Source organism: Eschscholzia californica, unplaced genomic scaffold (genome assembly GCF_041429995.1).
Source record: "Eschscholzia californica isolate CP2 unplaced genomic scaffold, dmEscCali1.0.p SCAF_5, whole genome shotgun sequence".
NCBI lineage: Eukaryota > Viridiplantae > Streptophyta > Magnoliopsida > Ranunculales > Papaveraceae > Eschscholzia > Eschscholzia californica.
This window is the reverse complement of record NW_028238472.1, coordinates 42,378,334-42,404,393: the sequence shown is the minus strand read 5'-3', so window position 1 is coordinate 42,404,393 and position 26,060 is coordinate 42,378,334. Positions and strand designations below refer to the sequence as shown.

Below are 26,060 nucleotides of genomic sequence, written 5' to 3'. Positions count from 1 at the left end.
TTCGTCAGAAAGATAATTTTTTAATGACATCATCCAAAATTTTTAATGAAAATATGGCGTCCAAATGCACAGTGAGTTTAACTTTTACAAAAAGAAACAACTAAAGTACTATGAACAAGAGACCATCCGAAGACCCTTAATAAGGGATGTGACCTCTAGGGGTGGGGATCGGTCCAGAGGGCGGGAAAAAGACACTAACTCAACCGGTCTAAGCGGAACGGGCACAAGTCCTAAGTCCCCATTCGAAAATCGGGACAAAACAAACGGACATTTCGGATTTTTTTTTCCTCAAAGTGGTCTTCCGTGACCGTTTAGATAGTCAGGTAAACCCGGTATCGGGCACCGATCACTAATGAATAAACAAAGAAATTTTTATTTGAAATTAAAATTATTTAGTAGCTAAATACAATTTTCGAAATTTCCACTTTACAATTCTAAAAAGTAAATGAACACAAAATTTAAAAGACAATCATTGAGATTTCTCATGGGTTATGATTGATTTTATTCTTCTTGTCATGGATTACGATCGGTGTATCGTGGATTCTAGGGTTACTGATGAGATATTGAGATTTTGGAGGAGAGGGAGACTAGAGAAGTATAGAGGCGAAGACAAGATTAAGATAAGTGGTTTCTAAGGTTATATATTTTTACTCTTGAAACCTAACGTTTGTAACTAACCTTACAGATCTAAAGGCTTAAAATCGACCATATAGGCGGGCTTGTATAACGGGTAAGATAAACAAACGGGTATGGACGAGTACGGTCGGGCGGACTATATAAGCGGACGAACTTGGTCGGATCACCGGGTAACGACCTATGCCCGCGTTCTTCCGCTTAAGCTCTTTCGGTCGGGCGTGTAGGAATAGGCTCGGGCCTCGAACGGTCACAGACTCTTCTGACTCGGACGATCACGGACTCTTCTGACTCGGACGGTCGTGGGTGGGTCCCGAATTTTTGGGCCAAAATCCCACCCTTAGTGACCTCAATATCAATTGAGCTACGTCATGTCTGTTGATTGGGTTTAAACCGTTTTTGCTTAATAAAATGTGGGTTAACTAAAACCCAAAGAATACAAAACAATTTGGGACCTTGTGATCCGGGGTCAATGCAGACGCACAACCCACACATCCCACCACCACGACCTGGTCCGTCGGGTAATACAAGGGTTGAGCAGTTGAGGTATGTATTTGTTTATGAAGAGGTAAAAAGACAACTTTCTTGGATTCTATTAAGCTAGACCACGTCACCATTGACAAGTAGGAAAGGTGTCTTACACGGAAGAAATGTGAGCTGTAACTCCATTTATTGATTTGTCAACATTATATGAAATTAATATGATTAGGAGAGTGATTAGAAAGAAAGAAAGAAAAGCTTAACAATTTACCTTCTTTCTCTCTCTAAATTCTAGAGAGAGAGAGAGATTAGATAATTAGAGCAATAGAGAGGTTTTCTCAATGATTGGGGTCTGGACTTGTTCTTTTTACTAATTTTTATATGACATTTTGTCTGTCGGTTCAGCGAATGAGATCTACAAGTGCATACTCACATGTTCTTTGAAAATGATACGTCCCCATTTACCACGTCATCTTTGCTGTTTCCAGTTGTTTCTTTGATTTTGCCACGTGCTCAAGTCAACTACTTTTCTCCCTTTCCTGATTACTCTTTCACACGTCCCATAATCTCTCTTTAGAGCCTGCCTGCGGCCTGCCTGCCCGGTCAAGCCCGTTCCTTTTTAGGGCTTTGTATTACCATAATCACATTTATAGGTTAATGGATTGTTTAGAGGTTGAACTCCAACTATTTAGCGATATTTGGGCAACATCTCAAAATGAAAATTCTGTGACGTTGACTCTTATTCTCAAGTTTTATGTTAAATATTAGTTAAGTGGTTCACGTGCCAACCACATATGTGATTTATGACAAACATATCCTTCGTCAAATATTTGAGACATTGACTCCGAACTATTTACTTATATTAGGACTACACCACCCAAACAAAATATGTTACTTTGACTCTCATTCTCGGTTTTTCCCATTAAATACCAATTAAGTACTTCGCGTGCGGTTTAGTGTTCCTCTTATTTTTATAGGTTTTAAGAGTAGTTTTTATAATGGAACTTCATCCTAATCTGACAGAAAAAAAAATCTAAAATCTAAAATTGCATAATCTACAGAAAGTGATTCAACCATGAACTCGAAGTTAGTCCAAGAATCGGTCCAAATAAGCAAAAAATATTAAGGAAAATAGGCTACCCGAAGTCTAAGACATGTTCGACCCATCTAGCTATATGTATTAGATAGGCTACCGACGGGAAACACATAAATCAGGCTTACCCCAATAGCTAGTCGTCCAATAAGTCTGGTTGGATAGAGAGATTAAATGCCTTAGATACATGATCATTGGATACAACGTTTAGTCCTTCGTAAGTTTTAGATTTGTTGCTTGTGATATAAAAAATTAATGCATGTGGGTTGCCCACGATTCATGTTAACAATGTTTGACGGAAAAATCGTGAATGGGAGTCGACCCTAGACGTATTTTGATTTAGGGGGTGTAATGGTAAAATTGCTAAATAACTGGGGGCAATGCCCAAGTAAACTTAAATATTTCGTTAAGGGTATTTTTGTCATAAGTCACGCATGTGGTTGGCACGTGAACCAGTTAATTGACATTTAACGGAAAAATCGAGAATGGGGGTCAACGTCGTTTCATTTTTGGGGTTTAGTCCTAATATCGCTGAAGAACTGGGGTCAACGTCTAAATACCTAATTCTAATAAGTAATTAGTCTACCATTTAAACTTGGTAAGTCTCTAGAGTCTATTTCATAGAGTACTTAAATGAGTTGTTGAACCAAATATTGCAGAACTTTGACTATTCAAGGCACAGATTGACTCAAATTGAACAAAAGAAAGTCCCGGGCATAGCCACAAGGGAGGTGGATATGTAAGAACTTTGTCGTCTGAGCTTTAGAAAGGGAGGTTGGCACGAGTTTCATAGGTACCGAGAACCCTGAGTTGTTTCGATAAAGAAGCGAAAAGGTGGATCTGAAAAAGTTCCGCCCCCATTGAGCCAAATGTCGATCAGCTTTGATCAAATAAAAAAGTTCACGAATTAACCCAGACTGCACGAGAGCAAAGCCTAGTTGAAGCCATCAAGGATGTGGATCTGACAGAACCTTGCCACTTGAGCCCTGAGATGGGAGATCGACACAAGTCTACACCTTAAACCCTTCGTTGACCCAAACACACGTAAAGAGGTGGATCAAAGTTAGTTCTCTCCTTAAGCCTTGCTTAAGTCTAAAACAGAGTAGGAAGCTCTACCCCTAAGCTCTGCTCTCCCCAAAGATTACAATGTAAGGAGCTCAGAAGAAGTCAGCTCGGCACCATGAGCGTTGCTCTGCCTGAAGAGAACATCAATCACGTTAAAGGTCAGATGGAACAAAAGATCCAGTTTTCAGACACGAACTGTTGTGTCCAAAGGTATGTCAGTGTCACAAGATACACACTCGTCGAATGTTATCCTTCAATCGACCATAGACACGTGGTTATCATCAAGACCGACGTCTTAGCACCGCATCATCTCATTCGTGCATTGTTATGGTCATCCAAGCCTGTAACAGGTTTGTCCTAAAAAGGAATCGAAGTTCATCTTTTAAACTCAATTTTTTGAGATCTTTCCTTTAACTGCAAAAAACACCTCATCAACTTGAGCTTGAGTTATTTTCTGCAAGCTCTTTCCATTGATTGATTGAAGATGTAGATCATCAAGATGATAACTAAAAAAACCTCTTTTCGACGTCATTAACCTCTGAGCTTTACTTTAGTCTCGAAATAGAGTAAGGAGGTCTGCAAAAGTCAAGATCCGAGTCAACTTTGCAACTTAAACCCTGTTCTGGTCAAAGGAAAAAACAAGGGAGATCAGGTAGAGTAATCTCGACATGGCAAACTTAGATATACGCAAATGGCAAAATATAGCCAAAGATCCATTTTTCATACGTAACCATTATGTGTCAGAAGATTTGTTAGTGTCACAAGATATTCACTCGTTAGATATTATCTTCCAAACAACTGTGCAGACGTGGTCATCATTAGAACTGCAGCACATTGTCTCAGCCGCGTACCACCACAACTCTCCAAAATCTTGTACAAACGTGGTCATCATTAGAACTGCATCATTAAAACTGCATCACAACTCTCCAAGGTCATCTTCTGTACTCAAGAATTTTTTAAATTTTTCCTTAAACTGATAAATACACTCCATTGACTAGGACGTCAGAGCGTCTTCTCTATTTTTTGCAGGTCCCTACTCACTTGAGTTCAATTAGTAACATAAGAAAGAGTTCGTCGTTAGACCAAAAGTTTTGATCATCAGGAAGATGTCTGGAAAAGCTACTTTTCGTAATCACGAATTCAACAAATCCAACATTCGACGAACCATTGATTTCATCACATCTAATTAGTTAGATCTGACATCAACATGCCTTCAGATGAAGATTTAGCGGCAGAAATTGCTTGTTTGAGGGAAGAAAAGAAACTGCAGATTTTGTGTCATATATTCAATCCACCTTCCTAAAACTTTCAGGAAGCGCCGAATATGATAAAGAAACAGACAAAATGGGGGTGAGAACAGAACCTCTTCGGTCTCTTGTGAAGAATTTGTTACGCTATGCTTGTTGCATATTCTACTCCTTTCATTGCTAACAACAACGACCTATTGGCCACAAAGAAGCGTCAGCAAGAGGAAGAAGAAACAATGAGAAAGAGAAAACATGAACACAACATAGAGAAGTACAGAGACTCCAAAAATAACATGAAGAAACAACTTTAGCTGCAGAAAGAGAGGGTCATTGAGCTCCTCCTGTTCCTGTCCAAGAGATAGATCACGAAGATGATCACCATCCTTCGGACCTCTAATGGTACAACAACTCGCTGAGATGAAAAAATGATGACGAAATGAGACACCGCCCCTTAAACCCCATGAGATCGCGGGATTCAATTTTGGTGGAACCAGTTTATCATTAAGATTTATCCTATATAATTAAGTCGTAAAAAAAATGTAGGAATTGATGGATTTTCAGACTCCTTAAGATGCCTTTAAAGATTTCTATATGCCTTTATGACTCGAGATAGTTTAATGTGATAGTCACAAGTGCTTATTCAATACATTATGCATCAGTGTCAAGTAATTGTAATGACTCTTAGAAAACCATGTAAAAAGAATATAAAATTATTTAATTATAATTGATTTGGTCGAAAATAGACTTTGAACTGGTTTCTTGATGTGATCCAGGTGGTATGCTGATTAAATGAAAGAGATTAAATAAAACCCACAATATAATTTAATGTCACAGTTGAAAAGTATTAACATGTATTATAATTTATCTTTCAACTATCAGCTGTGGCAAATTAATTACAGGTTAATAAATCATAATATTATATTTGTATTAGCCACGAAAATATGATATGTTAGGTGAAATATATATTTGGCTAAGCCGGACTAAAATTAGTTTAAGTATGGTTTTACATTAGAATTAGAGTATACATTAAAATCATGAACGTGAGTCCCATTCATAATATCAAGAATGTGAAGACAAAAACAAAGTCCCTATTTTCTTTGGTGTTGGTGGTTAATCTAGAATTAGGTGACACTAAGATCATAACATGAAACCTAATTAAACTCTATTAAAATAAATTGGTAAATTAACTAGTGCCGAGTGGCAAATAATTGTGTTATTCTATATTTAAGAAGTTTAATACTCCAACAAAATTATTAGTGTGTGGTATTTATATTGGGCGTACAATCTAAATATTTGTAGTTTTTTTTATGAGATTAAATATTTGTTGTTATTGCTTATTCAAATGAAGAAGTATATAAATTTGGAAACCATATTGATAGAATTACACGTGTTGATGGATATTTCTACTGCTTGCAAGTTGTTCTTACACAAGTCAATACTTAACACCTAAGTGTGCTACGAGTTTGAGGTCAACTGGTTTGTGAGAACAATTCTTTCATCATTTGAAATCGTATTTATAAAAGAAATAATATAGTTCGTCACATTTGAAACTAAGGGTTGAACTTTTCTAGGGCTATTGATGTTGTTAAAATAGTTATGATTATTGATACTATAATTTTTTCTCCTAAGATTGTACATTCCAGCAAAGAAGTGAGAAAATATTTTTAGAGAGATAGATTATAGTTTTCTTCTTGACAAATTTTTTTGTATGAATATCGAGAGGTGATAGAAAATTAAACCAATTATTGAGGTTTCAGTTCTCATCATTCAAATTCTAGTAGTTGTTTAGTCTGAAGTTCAAAACTCTTTTTGATTCGGTAACAATTGGAAAATTACAAATGACTAATATTTACAAAATAAAATTTCCTCAGTCGCAATCCGCCTCTTTGTTGTTAGAGGGTTCACTTCACAAGATTCACCCTAAACCAAATTATGTGCTGTAAATTAAGTTCGACTCTAATGGTTACTAACCCTCACATATTAATCTCTATATTAATATTATTTATATATACATTTTATTTTACAATTTTTAAGTCAAAAAATTTTCAAGCTACAAAATGGAATTTAATAGAGAAAATTCAAATAAATTGGAATCATATTTTATGCACTAGCCACAAGTCATATTGTTATCTTGATAAAAACATTTAACCTTATTATATATTTAAACCGATCAATAATTACAGAAGATATCTATTGTCGTCACAAAAAAATTATTCTTTAAATTATCAGCTATTTAAACGCAAACATATCTAATGCGGGTTCTAGAATAAATAACAACTACTCCTATAATCTTTATATTTGATGGTTAATCATTATGTCACTTACATTTTGGATTTTTTTGACTTGATATTTTGTTATCTGACTGGATCAATAAGATTTGCTGAAAATCATAGTTTTAGTAATTTCTAAGTTAGTATACAATATTTAGCAAAAAATTAATGTTAATAATCCGAATCAAAGTTTTTGATTTGAAAAAAAATCCTTAAACGTAACGGATAATCTTTCCTAAATGCATATCACAACGATCATCATCAGACTTGAAAGATTGTACAAATATCCTTTTTCGTTAATGATTAATCATTCGTTTAGTTAATGTTCAGAAGTTCATTGCTTTGTCATTTTGTTGTCGAAATCAACAGACACATCGATCTTCTTGCAAATCATCGAACTACCCGTGGTAACTTATTATTTTAGTCATTAGATTTCATACCAAGGGATGTTTATTGGGCTCACACAATCTATAAAGAATTTATATGTATAATGAAAAGAGGAATGCCAAGTCTAAAAATCTTAAGGGAGCTAAAGAAATGAATCAGCTGAGTCAGAAATGGTTAACAACTCAGTTTGGTCATAAATGGGGAAGGAGTTACCTTAAAAAGATCTGACTAAAATCAGCTTTAAACAGGCGCCAATAACAAGATTTCCTTTTTTTTTTTGTTTCTGTAAAAAAAAAAAAAAAAAAAAAGTAAAGTTTGATTTTCTCCTTCTTTTTTTTCACTTTCACCAAATTCATGGGGTTTCTTCATTAAAATCTGGAGAGTGAGAAAGAGTTTTAGAGAGAGAAAGTGTTTTAGAGAGAGAAAGAGAGAGAGATATTAGGGATATAAAAGCCCCAGAAAGGAGAAAGAAATCGATTTTGCCCTTTTTTCCCCTCTCCTTTTTATCTTGTCTGTGGATTTGAGAGGAGATCAAAGAATCTGTGTGGTTTTCTTTCCTCATACCAAGTTAGGATCTCTCTCTCTCTCTTTCTCTCTCTACTCTCTCTCTCTCTCTGTACTTTCTCTCTCTACTTTCTCTCTGTTGTTGATGAGTTCGAAGTTGGAAACTCTTTTTGTTTAACCTTTTGAGTTAGATTTTGATTTTCATCTTTGTTTTGTCAGATACCTGAAAGATCACGAGTTCTCTCTCTATCAATCAATCTTTCGTTGAAGTTGTGATTTCGTGAAGGATTTGTTACAGGTTTGATTGTGAATGGAAGAAGAATTTCTAAGCTAAAAGTAGAGGATTTGTGAGGAAAATGCTATACTTGAAACAACCAACAACATTTTTTGAATTTTGAAGGTTGGAATTTCGGTGGTGATCTTTTATCTTGGATGTGTAATTGATCTTCCCCGAGCTCAGGCTCGGGATCCAAAGAATTATGGCTTCAAATTACGAATTGGAGCAGACTCAGATCGTGGAAGAAGGGGAAAAGAATCAAAGGAATTATTTTTTGCAGAAATTTAGGCTTTATGAAACTCGATCGGTAATTGTTCTCTACCTTCACTTCAAATTTTATGCTTTTGAGTTTATGATTCTTCTGCTTTGTTATAGCAAATCGATCTAGAGAGATGTTACTGTTTCTCAAGCTTGATTAAGGATATTGATCCGTTGGATAACTTCTTGGGGAGTCTTAGATTGATTTGTTTTTTGTTTTTGCAAAAAGAGTTGAAATTCAACTCAATTTCATTCAGTAATCGTCTTACTCTGTTAATCTGTTCCCCCTTTTCTACTAAAAATTGAAAATTTCTAACTTTATTATGTTGTTTTGTGTTCTCTAGGTTCAAAATGCTGATTATTCACCCTTCCTTTTCTTCCTTTCATTTCTGGTCCAGTTTTATCGTCTTTCAATACCCAATTAGGATCTATTTTGCTTTGAACCACATTAAGTTTGACGAGTAAAATTGGATTAAGGCCGAGTCTTCCTAGTTGACTTAAACTTGGGTTGATTACTTCAATGTAAATAACTCTTCCTCTAATTTGATATTAAGGTTATGTTCGCGGCTCAGAAAATGTTGCTGTATATCTCATTAATCAATACTCCTACCTTAATTGTTGGAATACCACAGGTGTCTAGTATCCGTTTTTCGTAGGTACGAGTGAACCCATGTTTCTTCTAGCTTGTTGAACGCCCAAATCTTTGCTGATAGTCAAGCTTTTACTGTTTCCAAATAAAAAAAGGATCCGACTCGTTTTCTCCTTGAGATATTCGTGTTATCAGAAGTCAGACTCAGACTCAAAGCTATGTTAAAGTTCCCTGACAAGATATTGTTTTTCATATATTTGCTTAAATGTTTTCCTATCATGAAACCAGAAATTGTTTGAACATCCTAATTGTGCTGGTTTTGTTTCTTGTTCATTACATTTTGAGATCCCCAGAGAATAATATCGTATTTGGAGCATACTGTCAAGCTGTGTACTGCTTACTGTCATATTCAAAACCATCACTTACTTGTAAATTTTATGCAACAGAAATTTTATTTAATAGGACGAGACAAGAGCCGAACCTTATGGAGGATATTGAAGATTGACAGAGAAGAGCCTACTGAGTTAAACATAAGTGAAGATTCTACTACTTACTCAGAAACCGAGTGCTACGATTTGTTAAAGAGGATAGATGAAGGCAACCAGTCGACTGGTGGACTTAAATTTGTCATTACTTGCTATGGAATTATTGGTATTTGAGATCACTTACTCGCTATGTCTTACTTACTATGTCATGTGTTGGGATCTAGTTATCGATAAATACTAATTTCCCTTCTCTTAAAACTAATTTTGGATTTCATATTTTCAGGATTCGTTAAATTTTTGGGGCCATACTACATGCTGCTCATCACGAAAACTAAGCAGATTGGTGAAATTGGTGGCCACAAAATATATGCAATCAGCAAGAGCGAGATGATTCCTATACCAAATTCTACTGTGCTATCTAAAATGGCTTATTCTAAGAACGAGAACAGGTGTTTTGTTCATTCTGCATGTAAATGTATATTGTCCATGGTACTTCTAAGGATACCCTAGAATTTTGTTTTGGAAAAATTTATCTTCCCCTGTATACCTTGTGAATAATGTGTTTGATCTTTGATGTGATTATTTATTGTTGGGTTTTTGTGGAACAAATGATCTGAGCTTTGAAAATCTTCTTTTAGTAGCAGATAAGGTCTACACGTTGGTGGAGATACATGTTGAAACTCTAATATTTGCTTGATGAGCCCTGTCAGTGGGTGGTGTGGGCTCTTTGCCTTGAAATGATTAGATATTTTTTCTGGTATTTTTTAGATTTATCTCGAATATTTATAATCTGCAGATGAAAAGTGTAAAGTACCCTATTGGTATATTTAGTTAAGCAGTTTGATAGAGTTAATATGCCAGATCAGTTTCTGTTATCCCCTCGGAAATCTTCACGCTATTGTGAGGGTACTATAACTTATTGAAACTTTGAAATTGGTATGGTATTATCAGGATTTAAGGGAAACAGGTTATGTTCCTTTTGTTATTAATTTTCTGCAACTTATTTTTCCTAGTTGTCGGACATTTTATGAACTGGTATTAAAAAACTTTGTGTTTTTTTGTTTTCTTTTCCATGATATAGATACAAGAAGCTTCTGTGCACAGTAGACCTCACAAAGGACTTCTTTTTCAGCTACTCATATAATGTTATGCGTAGTCTTCAAAAGAACATGCGTGATGGCGAGACAGGAAAGGCCCTTTATGATTCGATGTTTGTCTGGAACGAGTTCCTTACTCGCGGAGTTAGGACTCACCTGAAGAATACACTCTGGACTGTTGCATTGGTATATGGCTTCTTTAAACAGGTACAGCTTGAACAAAAGTATTTAAGGTTATCAAAAATAGATTTCTAATACAAGAAGATGAAATGCATGAAGCATGATTTGTTCAGAGGTTAATCTTCGAATATAGTATCGAGGGGATTCAACTGCTCCTCTAATCATGTTACAGAATACATTTCAGCTTTAAAAGGACTTAACTCTAAAGTGAGTTGGCGAGGTCATAATAGTGTTTAACGTGCCTATCTAATGCACACGACAATTATTTTGTGACTGTATATTGTTCAGCTTACCATTGTTAGTTACCGACTTACCAAGGGAGGATTAGAAATTTTTCCGCAGTTAATACTTTTGTCTGTTCTCTTTTGGACCATAGACGGGTTAACTTTGTTTTTGTTTGGTTTCAGGACAAACTTTCAGTTTCTGGGAGAGACTTCATTTTGACGCTCATTGCAAGGCGGTCACGTCATTATGCTGGCACAAGGTTAGTGTATTAGAATTCGTGGATGGTTCCCGTGTTTGCTCTATCTGTTTCAGCAAGTCTGTTTGCGTTCAACAGATGACCATAGAGATGTTTCTCTGAATCTTAATTGTTCCTTTCTTCCAGGTATCGGAAACGTGGGGTGAACGAGAAAGGTAGAGTAGCTAACGACGTTGAGACTGAACAAATTGTGTTTGAAGATCTTTCTGAAGGATGTCCAGCACAAATAAGTTCTGTTGTACAAAACCGGGGTTCTATACCTCTCTTCTGGTCTCAGGAAACATCATGTCTAAATATTAGGCCTGATATCATATGTAAGTCACAGGCAAATTAAATTGCCGCAAGTACGGTTTTAGGCACCTTACACTTGTTCTGATGTTTTTATCGTTGTTTCAGTGTCAGAAAAGGACCAAACTTACGAAGCTACCAGACTTCATTTTGATAATCTTGTTAGGAGATATGGAAACCCGATAATTATATTGAATTTGATAAAGGTAATCCTTTCTTTGTGATACCAACATTCAAACTTATCTCTTCGTGTTAATTTGATATACTTAAATATTTCAACGTGAATTACTATCTAATAGTCTCCGCTTGGTTTCCTTTTTGACTAATGGCTGGATTTTAGACTTGTGAAAAGAAGCCTCGTGAGTCTAAACTCCGTACAGAGTTTGCAAAAGCGATTGAAATCATTAACAAAGATTTGCCTGAGGAGAACCATTTGAAGTTCCTCCACTGGGATCTTCATAAACATTCTAGAAGGTACTTGGTTTCTTGTTCTTGCTTCCAGAAATCTGTGTTAGTGCTACCTTTATTCCTTGTTGATTCTAACTAACTAGAGACCCTCCATATCTTTTCAGTAAGGGCACAAACGTGTTGGCACTACTAGGCAAGGTGGCGGAAGATGCATTGAACTTGACAGGCTTCTTCCATTCCGAATTAGCACCTGAGCTCGGACCTGAGGGATGGCCTAATGTCAAGTAAGTTCAACTTAAAGGATCTGGCTCTTGCACATGCATTTGATATTCTTATGTATTATGCACAATTACTATATTTTGGAGTAACGTGAACTCTTTCACGTTTTTCCAGTAACATTTTTCTGGTGTTCAAATTTTACAAATAAATAAAGATTTCAACAACACACATGTACAGGATAAACTATGCTAGTCTCTCACCCCAAGAAAATCATCAAGATAACCAAATGAACATGGATAACTTGGAAAAGAGTGGAGAACTTAAATATGGTTTTAATGGAAGCCATTCAATCCAAGTACCAAAGCTACAAAAAGGTGTCCTCAGGACTAATTGCATAGATTGCTTGGATCGCACCAATGTTGCCCAGTATGCCTATGGTCTGGTTGCTCTCGGGCATCAACTTCATTCCCTGGGGTTTATAGATATTCCACAAATCAGTGTAGATGATCCTTTAGTGGATGATTTAATGCGGTTGTATGAGACAATGGGTGACACACTTGCACTCCAGTATGGTGGATCTCCTGCCCATAACAAGGTACTTTTCCTCTGTCGTACTTTAAGATGTTCATAATTTTAAGTTTGTAAGTCCTATGATCATGTTATTATTTCTTTTACGGGGACAAAGGAGTAACTTCAATTTTAAGAATTCTAGTATTTTTGTTTATGATAGAAAGAAAACCAAAAAAAATGAAAATGTACGCTATTAGTTCTTAGTACCTGATTTAGAATCGACTATCTTATCTGTTACATTCTCTAAATGGATCTGTAATGTGTGATTTCTGGATTTTGGGCCGTACTGCCATTCTAGGTTAGCGGCTTTCCCACATAATGTTACAGCTGTATGCAACTGAAAACGAGTTATGCATACACCGCGTCATATCTATTGAAGTGACTACAAGTATTTGTGTTTCTGATGCAACAAAAAATACCAAAAAAGAACCATCCATGTTACATAAATTAGTTTATTCTTTTCTTACTATATGTGATGTGAGATTTGACATGGTAGAAATTCTATTTGTTGAAGAGAAAAATAAGAAGAAACTTCGGGGGAATTTTACGTGTCTATGTATTAAGAAGCTAAAAAAGCTAGATATCTTCAAATTTACTGTTCATTGATGTTTTGAATATGAACTAAAGCCTAGTGCTTGTTATGCTGAATAGATATTCTCTCAGAGAAGAGGGCAATGGAAAGCAGCAACTCAGTCTCAAGAGTTCTTCAGGACACTTCAACGGTACTATAACAATGCCTACATGGACGGCGAGAAGCAAGACGCGATAAATATGTAAGTTACATCTCTTGCTTATACTGGATTACTTATAAGAATGAAAATCATGAATTCGGTCTAGGTAACATGACAACCATTAGGGTCACCAATTGCAGGAGTCGGGAATATATTACCTGTTCAGAAAGTTAATATCTTGTCTGTACAATAATTTTAAGAACAGTTATCTTTTCCCTCTTTATTTTAGGGAACTCTTTGAACCCTGAGAAATTGAGCGACTAATCTGAATACGTAGTCAAAATTTACATGTATTATCCTAATGGATTTCCATTCAACTAACCTCTCTAAGACTTTTAGCAATTAAAAATATCTTCAAACCATCTAATCATTTCGTGGATTTGAAAGTTGTACCCTATTCTGTATCATTGTTTGTAATATACTAATATGTATTTAAATCACTGCATTTATTTCGTGAACAAGCAGATTCCTTGGGTACTTCCAACCACAACATGATAAACCAGCACTTTGGGAGCTAGATTCAGACCAGCATTTCAAAGTTGGGGGACGTCATCCTACTTCTCGGAATGAAAACTCCAGGTATATATGTTAGCAACTTTTCCTGATTTGGTGACGCTGGAAATTTTCCGCTTGTCAAGAGGTTTCTGCTTTTAATTTAGAGAAAGGCAGATTAGCAAGCAGAAGAAAAATGTTGTATGTTCTACTCTCCGTTTCTTTCTTACTCTAAATCGTCCAAAAGAGTATTATTTATCAGATGGCAGAGTAAAAGAGATCTTCCCTCTGTATAATGTTTCACGAGCCATCTTTGTGACAAAGGGGGACAGTGATAAGATGCAATACCTATGTTACTTGTCACGTCCAATACCATCGTCACGACATAAATAGTGGACGGATCATATCACTGTCCCAGGGTAATTCAATTGTTAAGTCAGCTTGATGATTGTCAGTACGTAGGTGCACCCAGTCTTGCTTTGATCCGCCAGTTGAGCTTTACTCATGGACCTTTTCATTTATCTTCCATGACGTCATTTAAGATGACTGCAAGTTGTATTTTCTTTCGCTATTTTGCTCTTGATGTATGTAAAACTGATACCATTACGGTTTGAAGTAATATACTCCGGCGTGGGTACGAGATGTTCAAAATGGTAAATTGGGAATTGCCCAGACACAAACATGACCATGCGAATGTAAATGTATAATATAATTTGTCTTAGTTATTGCATATTAGGTCCTTTATGTTTACATACAACTTTTAGTTTGGTCTTAACACCATAGGGAAATACACTGAAGATGATGTATAAATTTTCATGTTATTGTGTGGAAGTACCACTGAAGAGTTCTAGTGTCCGGCAGAAAAACAAAATGAAGGTGGAGGTGAATAAAGTACGATTAGAGAGCTCGAGTGCTCGACTACATAACATAGATGATTGAAGATTTTTATTGTCATTTGATGATAGGCGGCCTCCACAAAATCAATGATTTCTTTTGTTCAGTTTTGCAATATCAGTCTGAATCTGTAATAAGTAGTTTCTATTCTGTAGGCTATCTTTTCAAAGATCCTTATCAGATGGTAACATTGTTTGTGAAAGTGATGCTCCTATATTGGCGGCAAATATGGGGCAAAGAACTGAAGGAGACAACACAGATGAAATACCGGCTTGCGATACTGATATATCATACTCGAGGTTGGCTTGCTTCACTCTCCCTTCGGTTCCATTTGTAGTTGGTATCTAAATAAATATATTATATTCATTCAAAGTTTCAAAAAGAATCTAAATAAATATATCTCATCAATTTTGAAACTTACTCTTAAATCTTATGTACTGTTTGTGAAGAGCTGTGTATAAGAGGATCAAGGATGTAGGATTTAAGAAAATAGGTGGGTAGGAACCATGGTCGATAATGTATCTTCCTATCAATTTTTGTGTATATGCTGCACAGCTACAATGTTGGGCATACCATTTGATAGTTACCTTCTCGGACACATTATAGGCTAATCGGTTAATTGATGAACCCCTAATATCTGTCAACTTAATGCTATTAGTTCAATATATGCCTTTATTTCAGTCTTAGAGGAGTGATTCTGCCATTTTCATTCTCGAGATTGGTTACAGCTTCCGTAACGGAATAGGCCTTAAACTTACACATAATAGCATCAGTGTATTAGAGCATGATTCTGTGACTAAGAAGTCAGAAATGAAAGCTTGACGGGTATTGGGTTACCATTGCATTCAATATCTTTGTACGTACTTATTGGCTGTGATGATATGATTTTGGTGTATATGGTGTTTCATATCGTTAATTTCTAGTTTTTAAACCTGCTTTAGGTATTCAACATGCTCTTCTGCAATGACTCATGGGCAGCTATTCACCGATATGCAAGCCAACCAAATTTATTTGCACGAGGATGCACATAACTGCTCAAATTTTGTTGATATTGACTGGCTTTCTTCCTCTGCAAATTCGGTTGAAGAAGAACCATTTGAAAGGTAGTTCGAGATTTTCTTCAGTTCGAATATGAAATATTGTACATCGCATTTACGCCATGTTCCTCTTTGAGTTGAAACGGTTCAGAAATGCTAGGACAACGTTAATTTGACATATTCATTAAATGCATAATTCGACACTATGGAGAGATAGGGGGACTCACTTCTATTCTTATTGGTTTTAGGTCTGGACTCATAAACACCCAGTTAACTGGCATTTCAGCAGAGTATGGTGTAAATGGGATAATTGATGAAACGACAGTTCCAAATGAAAACGAATGGAGCATCCAGGTAGAGTAAAATCTCGTTTTGTTTCTTTCATATATGAAACGATATAATAGCAGTATCTTTGTTGACTTCAAATGCAAGCTTAGGTTTTCTTTCTCTGTCTTTACTAATTCAGATATAAAATTTGACTCATGATCTGAACTGGCTGAAATCTGATTTCAGAATGCTTGCTTTTGTCTGACTTATGCGTCTAACTCAGTCTGAATGGCAGGCTTGGGCAGATTTTTGAGTCCGTTTTCGTCAGAAATAAAATTACTCTCAATTAGAGCCCACTGTCCGAAATAACTTTTTGTCACGACCGAAACAAGTCAAACTCGAATGACACAAATTTGGACAAGTCAGACTCATTTGATTTAGATTTAGACAATCAAGAAAAAGAAGCAAACACCACCATACTATAGGAGCTGTTTTTTTAATGGTTATTTCGTTATTAAATAGTATGCACCAAGATCCTCAATGAGGTCGATACCAAATTACATCCACTTGAAAGATTGTAGTCTTGTACGTTATAAACCTATTTTATTAGAGAGAGAAGTGAGAAATATTTACATAGTTAAGTAAAATTTCTTCCATTTTATCCTTCTGCAGGGAGAAAAAGGCACAGAAACGGAGGCGTTATATGATCCTGGCCAGAGTTCCCGTACTCTTAGTGACTTTTCGAAGAGCTTTGCGAATTGGGTAACTTATGGAGGAGCACTATTTCACTGACAAATGAGCCTCCAATTTTCTTTAGTTAAATCGTTCCGAGGATGCCATCATGCCAATCACAGAAGAAAAATATGCAGAAAGAATAGGAGAGCAAAAGGACGGACTGAAGCAAGGGCAAGAGCTCCAACAGGACCCCAACATTCTTTGTAAGATACCCATCTTTTTCTGTGTCTCTCTTTCTCTCTCTAACATATGATTTTTCACCATTTGATTCGATCCGGAAATTTTGGTCAGACTTACATACCAAAAGTACAAAAGAGCAAGTAGATATTACAGGTAAAACAAATTTTCTTGCAGAACTTATTTCTTCTCCCTTGTGTAGTTATTATATGTATGTAGTCATGGAGTTTTCAATCTTGTATATACTTATGTATTCTTGTAGAGGCTCCATCTTATACATTAACATATCTCTGTTTCCTTTTACATACATCTAAAGACATTCCTTTGGTTCATAAAATCGTTGTTCTGATTCTGTAATTTTCTAAGAAAACCCTAGTCTGTTTCAGATTTTCCTGAGTTGGTAATTCGGAAGACAACGCCATAAACAGCAATACCGAACTACTTCGGTAATAAAAAAATATGAGAATCAGTGGAGTTATAGTCGCATTAGAACCGGTGGAGTTATCTTGAAATTACTAGGCTAGGGTTTTACCAATTTCTGTTTGCTGTTTTGACTGGGGTTTTAGTGGTAGTGTGAAATTCAGTAAGAGGGGTAAGATAGGGCACAATCATATGATGCCATTGCCATTTCAATATTCATTCTCGGTTGAGGGAGCTCCACTAGCGGAGTTAGTCGAGTCTCTTTCTCTTTCCAAAAAGAACACGAAGAAAAGAAAAGAAATGGGGCTTCTCCACAAGGAGTGCGAAAAATAGAGTGGAAAAGAGTAAGGAGGAAGAGAATTTTTTTATGCCCCAAGTTACTCATTTACAATCCTGCTCCCACATCAGATGATTCATATACATTAGGAAATCTCTGGGTAACTGAAGTAGGGAGTTCATTGTATATGAAATCACCAGTACGACCACGTAAATATGTATCAAGCAATAACCAAAGTATTATTTCTCATATAACCGAAGTAAGACACAAATATTGTAGCTCTTGTATAAGACTATATTGAAATGGATAGGTAAGTGAGCATTTATCCCTATTACCAAAACCCTAAGGTAACATCACAAGACATACCTACATCTGGTTTCATTCACAATGAAGATGAATAAAGGCACCACATCATGTTTGGTGGAAAGCCCAATCACTCAGAGAGAGTAATATGGGCAGCCACATCACCACTGCAACATTATCCCTTGGATGACCATCACTGTCTCTGTTATGCTTGCCTCATTCAAACCTTATTAGCAAAATCCAGTGGAACAAAAGTATAACTAAGAAAAAAGAATTACAATCTCAATAATTGAGAGACATGTGTGGCATGTTTTAACTGCCTCGTTAAAATTTTGCCAGAAAAACCTTATGGAATGAAAACCGGACGAAGGAAAAATAGTTACATCAATCAATGCAGGAGATTCTACTGTCTAACAATCCCACATCGGTTGATTATTCATCAGTCACATTCTTATTCATGAACTAATTTTCTGAAGATCATAGTAGGCACTTGCATAGCAAATAAGTCACAAAATTCTCACACGATTATATCTTCTGGATATCAGTCTCACGACTCTTCTAGAGGTTATTCGAATAAAACAATTTCGGTGAGATATATTTAGTTATATTGCTTTTTACATATCCTTCTTTTGTGTGGGTGCAATACAACTTAGTTGTTTTTCGTAAATGACTTTGGAGGTCTTGTGACTTAAGTAAGATCACTTGAGTTCTTAATGTGTTCCACAACTGATTTGAGCCATACACCTTCCCTCGTGGCTTCATGGAGGGTAATACTTTTCTGCATGATTACAAGAGGCTAGTGGCAAACTATGTCTACAAGATCGTCGTAAAAAAGTTGTACCTCCGTTTGAAAACATTCTTGTCTGTGAAATCCCTTTATGCGAATCATAGATCTAACCATAGTTGTGTATGCCTTCCACTGCAAATGAAAATTTAGAATAAAATAACCCCATGTCTGAGATTCCTAGAAGACAGTGAAGAATTTGCTCCACGCCTCCCTGGCGTCGCTTTATTGGTGCTAAATTGTACTTGGCTAATACGTTCACTGCAAAAGCAATGTCATGTCTAATACATTGAGCTAAATACGACAATACAAGCATAACACTCAGATATGGTACTTCTGGACCAAAGAGTGTTTTGCCACCTGAGTCCACTCTAACCAGATATATTGTTGGGAGGTCAACATGACTCTCAAAAGGGAGTTGAAACTGTGCTCCTGAGAATTAACCTGAGAGGCTGAGTGAGGAGGGCTGCAGAATTAACCTTAACACATTGAGCTCCACTTTGCCTAAGGTCGTTACTGACAAAGATACGGTCACATAATGTGATATTCTCCACGAACGACCATGTTGTGTGGCTATCATCAACCCGGTACGCTACCACCATAAATTCTCGGTAATCTATCAATGCGAAACATTATATATACATAACAGGTTTGGCCTTAAATGGAGTCGATCCCAAATCATAATCTTTGTACTGGTTCCATTATCTTTTTACAGGTTTGACCCCCATTTGACACCACTACTTACCTATAAGAATCATTACCAAAATAATCTAACTCTTTGATCTTTTTGACAATGTCTACTTGTTGAGGGTTAGAGTAGGTGAGGTGAAATTATGGAAAATAATAGTAATAGATTAGTTGGAATTGGCCCACAATTTTATATAAATTGTTTCACAAGCATATTAGGTAGGATGTCGCAATCACAAATGTTAAGCATGAGACGTTTTTTTTAAGCAACAAAAGATTGGTTGTGATTTCAGGATGAAAATAGTTTGAGCATCTCCCACTTTATTGTGCATTAACATCACTATCCACACTCCTTTTGAGAGAAATGTTTGTTAATAAATACCTTGTATTGGGAAGATCTTATCTTTATTTATATTATCTTTGAGGTGTTTTTCGTTTTCGAAATGTCAAGACCATCCTACATTTTATAGTCTATATCGTCTAACATAGTATTCTTTTTTATTCTTGTTATTTAAATAATTCAGATATATCTATAGATCGTGTGAAATAGTTTCAAAATCATTAAAATACGGCGTAACATTTCTTTTTCTATTTGAACATATAATTCGGTGTATTACGAAGTTCAAAATACTTTGTTAGGGTTTTGGGTAATATCATTGTAAGGTCTTACTAACAAAAAGTCCTTTTTTTTTTGTGGTTAAAACAACTTTAATATTAGTATTGGAAGTATTTGGTCTTGCACTTTCCCCCTTTACCATTTGTATGTTTAAAAAATACATCTTTCAACAACAATGTTTAAATTCCTTAACAAAAAAACAACAACAATGTTGAAATATACATTATGTTCCACCATAATATCCACATTTTATCTTTTTATTGATCGACAAGTCGAACAAAATTTATAAAACATAAAGCACAAATGAATGTGTCCTTTATACATTTTTTTAAGATGGGTCCTTTATACTTCACAAATACTTGTTTGTATAATATATGTGTACACATAAAAAACTATTATAGAAATATGATGATGTTTGTTTTTTTTGTTGAAAATAGAAACAAGATGATGTTGTCATATCATTCTTTATCTTTTCCTTTTCATTAGATTACCATTTAATTTTGATATACAGTCACATTTTTTTCTTTGAAAGATATAGAGTGACTTATGTGCTACATTTGACAATAGTTGTTGTTTAGGATATAACAAAAAAACAATTGTAAAATAATTTCAAGGTCAAAATTTCACGGGTAAAAAAGTGAAATCTTTACCAAAATTTGTTACAAAGAAAATAACAATAGTCATAATGGTTTATTCCTTTGGACCTTTTCTTTTTCTTGAGAAATCGACTATGAACTACATTAGTCATTACAAAATATTGGCACATCATCAAGACGTGACAAGCAAGATAACCATAAAGCCCAACAACATAGAGCCTAATTCAATAATTATGGATTCCACCTCTTCGAATTTGGGAACTTATGTCAACACTATCAACCACTTAGGCAACCAAGTGTTGATTGTTCCTTTGAGCTTTAGAATGAAGTATAAATTACGGTAATTATATTTATATTAGAGTATTTGACTCATGAAATAATATCATTAAGTGTAAGCCTCTCATGATCCATGGAACAAAACATAAATATGACCCTAACATGAAATGTCTCTTCAATTAATCCCTCGGCATTAACTTTTAAATTTTACGTTATGAAGAAAAAGTGGTTCACTTCTCAACAAAAAAAAAAAAAGAAAAAAGAAAAAGTGGTTCACAAATAATTAGGAGCATCTTTTTCCTAACTCGATCAAAAGATCCACTATTTATGAACGATGAAGTCTGGCCTCTCTTTTCATGTTAAAGTTGTTTTTATTCTTATTAATGGATCTTCCACCTTTTTATATTGCTCTAATTCTCCATTAATTGCTATTTTAAGGACGACCTTGTGAGATTAGTGTTATTATACACCTTGCAAGAAAGTAGACAACTTTGAGTTCTAACTGTAACTTGTACATGAAGATACTGTTGGGACTTCTATGCTACTATGCATTATAAATACTTGATGTTCAATATACATTTCATATCATTTATGGTAAACCAAAGAAGAAATCACTTTTTTTTTTTGATGAAAGAAAATATATTAAAACCAAGCGTCTAATACAAACCCACTAGAAATCAGAAAAGAAAGAGACAACATCATTCCAAAGTTTCTTACACCCGAAAGCACGTCCCCGTTTGGCTAACGCATCTGCATAACTATTACTGTTCCTAGACACATGAGAAAATATAATTCCTGAAAAGTTATCCTTGATGTCTTTGATCTGTCGAATGATACTATGCGATTGCCATTGTATAATCCTTCCTCACCATTGAGAGCTTGGATTATTGCTTTATTATCACTTTCTAAGTGCACATAAGATAGTTGCATTTGTCTCGCGCTTAGCAGACCATGCAGTACCGCTAAACTTTCACATTCTTCAGCATTTTGCCCTCGAACACTATCTGCTACCGCCATAATAAAGTTGGCTTCTGCATCACGCATGATGTAACCAATTCCTGCCTGTTCATGTAAATTAACAAAAGAGGCATCTACATTGATTTTTATATAAGGTGTCGATGGAGGTCTCCATGTTTGTATAACCGTTTGATCTTGACCCTTCGTGGTAGTGCATTTCTCAGTTCTGAGAGGAGTAGTAGTGGTTTTGTTGATCCTTTCTATCATTTGCATTGGAGTCTGTTTAGTCGTCGTAAAACAGTTTTCACATCTGGCTTTCCACAGAAACCAAAGAATTTTAGCATACAGATTAATAGTTTCTTCGTCCAGGGATTTCCATTGGATTATCCATTGAATAGTGGTACTAATGTGATCAGTTCTAACTTGAATACTATCCCGAGGATCAAACTATTTCTCTGGAAGTGCTGTACGAATAGCTTACTGTAATGACAAGAAGAAATCACTTGAGTATGTATATGAAATCACTTGAGTATGTATATGAATTACACAAGGATGATCACTTAGTGATGAGACGAGTCTTCGTCTTGAGGGGTCAGACCTCTAGTTCCCGTGTCTAAAGTCTTCTGTCAACAAATTGAACAAGGCGGTTGCGAGCTCATTTTTCTTAATGTTCAGTGGAAGACGACTGATTCACACGTACGTGTCTACATTTATGGAGTCCTTGAGATTCTTAGAGTGGTATGTAGTCTGAGAGTTTACCCCAACGGCTTTAATGACACCAATTAGTGAGGTCAATTGTGATCAAATATCCGGGAGATCTTGAGCTCCATGAATAACCAAGGGTGATCTTGAGCTCCCTTCATGAGGGACTTTACGTTTGAAAGTTCTGCGTAGAACTTTATTTATGTAACTCTCATGTATTTCTGAGAAGAATTAACAATAAAGGCATTGCCTTCCCTTTGCCAAATACACTTTTAGTCTTAAGTAAAAATACTTACTTCTAGTGGCCAAACAAGACCTTAAATAGTCCACCCCACGACTGCTTGCCTTCTTTCAAACAAACAGGTGCAAGTGAACAACACAAACGGTTGGCGCTCTATTGGTTCTCCTTTGAGTTGCGGATTTGAAATTATAATACAAAACTAAAATGGATAAGCTCAGAGCTAGTGGAAGTGGGACCACGAAGGAAGGATATTTTGGGTAATTCAACGTCTGGATTTTGCGCATAAACTGTAGGAGATCGTTTGGTTGGTTGGAAGAAGGAGCTTTGAAAAGCGGAAACTCAAAACTAGGCTCTTTTTTTTGTCAGAGACCTTTTCGTCAGACTCTCAGGTCACTCATATAGTTGGGTGTATTTTGTATAGGGAACCCTACCTTCCCTTGTATTTTAGCAATTATTCTGGGAGTCTTGATTATTTGAGGGGTTATTTTCCCTAATTTTGTGACCAGCTTCCTACCTGGCTCCTTATTTTAGCAATAATTTTCGTATGTTTTTTTTTTCTATTGTCTTTAATATTCCGTTACTGTCTCTCCTCCATCTCATTTTTCTCTCTGCCACATCATTTGAGCACGGCACATCATCATCTTCACCGGCAGGATCGCCAGACAACCAAATTTCCGGCCGGTGACCTTCAAACTTTTTTTCTCTCTCTTTCTCTCAAAAACAAAAAATCTTTTATATTTTTAAAAAATTCTCTCCTCTCTCTCTAAACACTCCGGCAAAGGGAAATCCTTCGCCGGAGTTTGATCTTCCAAGAACAGATCGAGTCTGTTCTTGAACAGATCGAACTCCGACGAAGGGTTTCCCTTTGCCGGAGTGTTTAGAGAGAGAGGAGAGAATTTTTTTTAAACAAGAGAGAGAAAAAAAAAATTTGAAGGTCGTCGGTCGGAAATTTGGCCGGCCTGCAACCCTGTCGGTGAAGACGATGATGTGGCGTGCTCAAATGATGTGGCAGAGAGAGAAAATGAGATGGAGGAAAGAGAGTAACGGAATGTTAAAGATAACGGAAAAAGGGGGTCGTACGGAAATTATTGCTAAAGTAGGGGGCCAGGCAGGAAGCTGGTCACAAAGTTGGGAGCCATTGGGAAATAACCATTATTTGAACAACACTAATATTCTAAATATGTAAAATAATAATAAATATTTTATAATTATTAATTAGATTAAATTATTTATAAAGAGTTTTTCGATTAAATTTATTGATCTACAAAGGGTTTTATGCTATTTCTAAGAAGAAGAAGAACCCTAAACTATCTAATTATTCTTGAGAGAGAATATTTTTTTTTTTCTACTAAGGGTTTGTTTGGAATGAAAAAGATTGAAAATGACCTGATTGATAATTATAAATATTATTTCATATATAAGTAGCAATTACACATAATAAACATGACACTTTTAATCATTTCAGATAAAGCATTACTTTTTTTTTTTGTTTATTATGTATAATATTTGGATTGAAGTAACCATTTTTATTTTTATATTGATGTCCTTATATTATTGGTAGAGGGATATCATCCGTATTACTCTCTCGTTAGTTTCAAAAAACACCCCTCACTTCAGTTTTTCATCTTCTTTTTGCCGTCCCTCTTCTTCGTTTTTAGATGAAGGAAATTTTAATTTGAAATAAAGGGTATTGAGAACGAAGAAGAAGACCTATCATTTCGAAAACGAAATGCGAAGTTAATTAGAAGTTGGGGTCTTCTCTGTTTAGTGAAAAAGAAAATATTAAGTATTGCTTCAAAGAGCATTTAAACTTTCAACCATTACACATAAACCAACATCTTAACCGCCCGAAGCTATAACCTGAGTTATATAAATGATTTATTTTTATTGATATATATACACACATATGTATATATATACATATAATGTAGACCAGCTTATAAACCTTAAAAATGACGCCCTAAGTAGGTCAAGTTCCAAAACAACCGCTTTGACTGCTTAAGACCTAGCAACACTCGATGGGGAGAAAAAAGAACTTTTGATGTATTTACTAACAAATCTTTTGTTAGGAAAAATAACCTAATTAACTTGTTCAGGAATATGAAGATAAACGATGTGAAAGTAAAAGTAGAGACACCAAGATTATTTAACGTGGCAAAAAACCCCTCCAAGCTAGAAGGTAAAAAACCTCTTCAAGTGTTGAGCAATTGAGGTTCCTGATGGCATAATGCGTATGAATCACGTAACAGGTAGTTTGTTGAATGAAGAAACAAGAAGGAAATCATCGTCAGACGAGTCTCATTCAGAGGCACTTGTTACAGAAAGACGGGGGAGAGGTAAAAGTAGAAAACCTCATAACCGTGATAAGTCAAGAGGGAGATCAAAACCAAAGAAAGAAGTTAGATGTTTTGGTTGTGGAAAAATGGGTCATTACAAGAGTGACTGCAGGAAACCAAAGAAGGAAAATAAAAAGAATGATGAAAAACAAGATAATGTTGCGGCAGTTGCCTCAGGTGATGACATTATCTTACTCTCAGGTTGTGGAGAGACTTGCTTAAGTATGACTGAGTCAGAACTAGAAACAACATGGTTGGTTGACTCAGGTGCTTCGTATCATGCTACTCCATGTAAGGATTTCTTTAGCTCTTACAGAACTGGTGACCTTGGCAAAGTCAGGATGGGAAACTTAGGTTTCTCAAAAATCGTAGGAATTGGAGAAGTGAAAATCGAGACGAGCACAGGGAGTACATTGATTCTGAAGAATGTGAGGCATATACCAGATCTTCGATATAACCTAATCTCTACCGGAGTATTAGATGATGAAGGGTACCACAGTCACTTTGGTGATGGAAAGTGGAAGCTCACAAAAGGGTCAATGGTGATAGCAAGGGAAACAGTAGTATATTTTACACATGAATCAAGTGAATTCGTGAATGATAGATGAATACAGATGGAATGTGAGATATCAGTGGATTCAAGACGTTATTGAAAAAAAAAAGTGTTGAAGATCAAGAAAATCCATATAGAAGACAATACTTCAGATATGATGGCAAAAAGATTGTTCAACGGGAAGCATGAGCTACATAGTAGTATTGTTGGTCTTAGAATGGCGGGTCCTTTTCATAAGTCGGGAGGGGGAGTTTGTTGGGGTCCCTCCTTATATTGTAATTTTCCTAGCTTTCTGAACAAGTAAGCCTTTTTGGCAGCTGTCTTCTGATCATATAATTCTTCTAATTTCCTCCATAGACTATAAGCGGAAGTCTCCGTCGATACATGATGAAAAACACTGGGTTCTACCCATTGTCGAATAAATCCAACATCTTTCACATCAGCAAAT

At 35.7% G+C, this 26,060-nt stretch overlaps 1 protein-coding gene across 3 annotated transcripts; it reads left to right on the top strand.

Moving 5' to 3' along the window:
• The first annotated feature begins 7,287 nt into the window (after positions 1-7,287).
• On the top strand, positions 7,288-17,201 carry LOC147539354 (phosphoinositide phosphatase SAC2-like). 3 transcript variants are annotated; one of them, XM_086641085.1, is made up of 18 exons: positions 7,444-7,742; positions 7,899-7,977; positions 8,080-8,263; positions 9,250-9,454; positions 9,572-9,737; positions 10,370-10,592; positions 10,973-11,049; positions 11,173-11,360; positions 11,443-11,540; positions 11,675-11,808; positions 11,907-12,026; positions 12,199-12,556; positions 13,183-13,304; positions 13,728-13,841; positions 14,804-14,947; positions 15,590-15,751; positions 15,934-16,039; positions 16,625-17,201. In XM_086641085.1, the coding sequence occupies exons 3-18, from the start codon at positions 8,159-8,161 to the stop codon at positions 16,742-16,744; spliced, it is 2,442 nt and encodes an 813-aa protein (XP_086497211.1). In that variant the 5' UTR covers positions 7,444-7,742; positions 7,899-7,977; positions 8,080-8,158; the 3' UTR covers positions 16,745-17,201. The 3 variants fall into 3 exon arrangements, with proteins under 3 accessions (XP_086497210.1, XP_086497211.1, XP_086497212.1); XM_086641086.1 differs by having other exon boundaries at positions 7,481-7,742; positions 14,852-14,947; XM_086641084.1 differs by having other exon boundaries at positions 7,288-7,742; positions 7,899-8,263.
• The last annotated feature ends 8,859 nt before the right edge of the window (positions 17,202-26,060 follow it).

Coding starts and splice junctions, on each gene's coding strand:
- LOC147539354 (XM_086641084.1), top strand. CDS start 8,159: ATGGCTTCAAATTACGAATTGGAGCAGACTCAGATCGTGGAAGAAGGG. Junction 12,027..12,198: donor GAGGGATGGCCTAATGTCAA/GTAAGTTCAACT, acceptor ACACATGTACAG/GATAAACTATGCTAGTCTCT. Junction 16,040..16,624: donor AAAACGAATGGAGCATCCAG/GTAGAGTAAAAT, acceptor ATCCTTCTGCAG/GGAGAAAAAGGCACAGAAAC.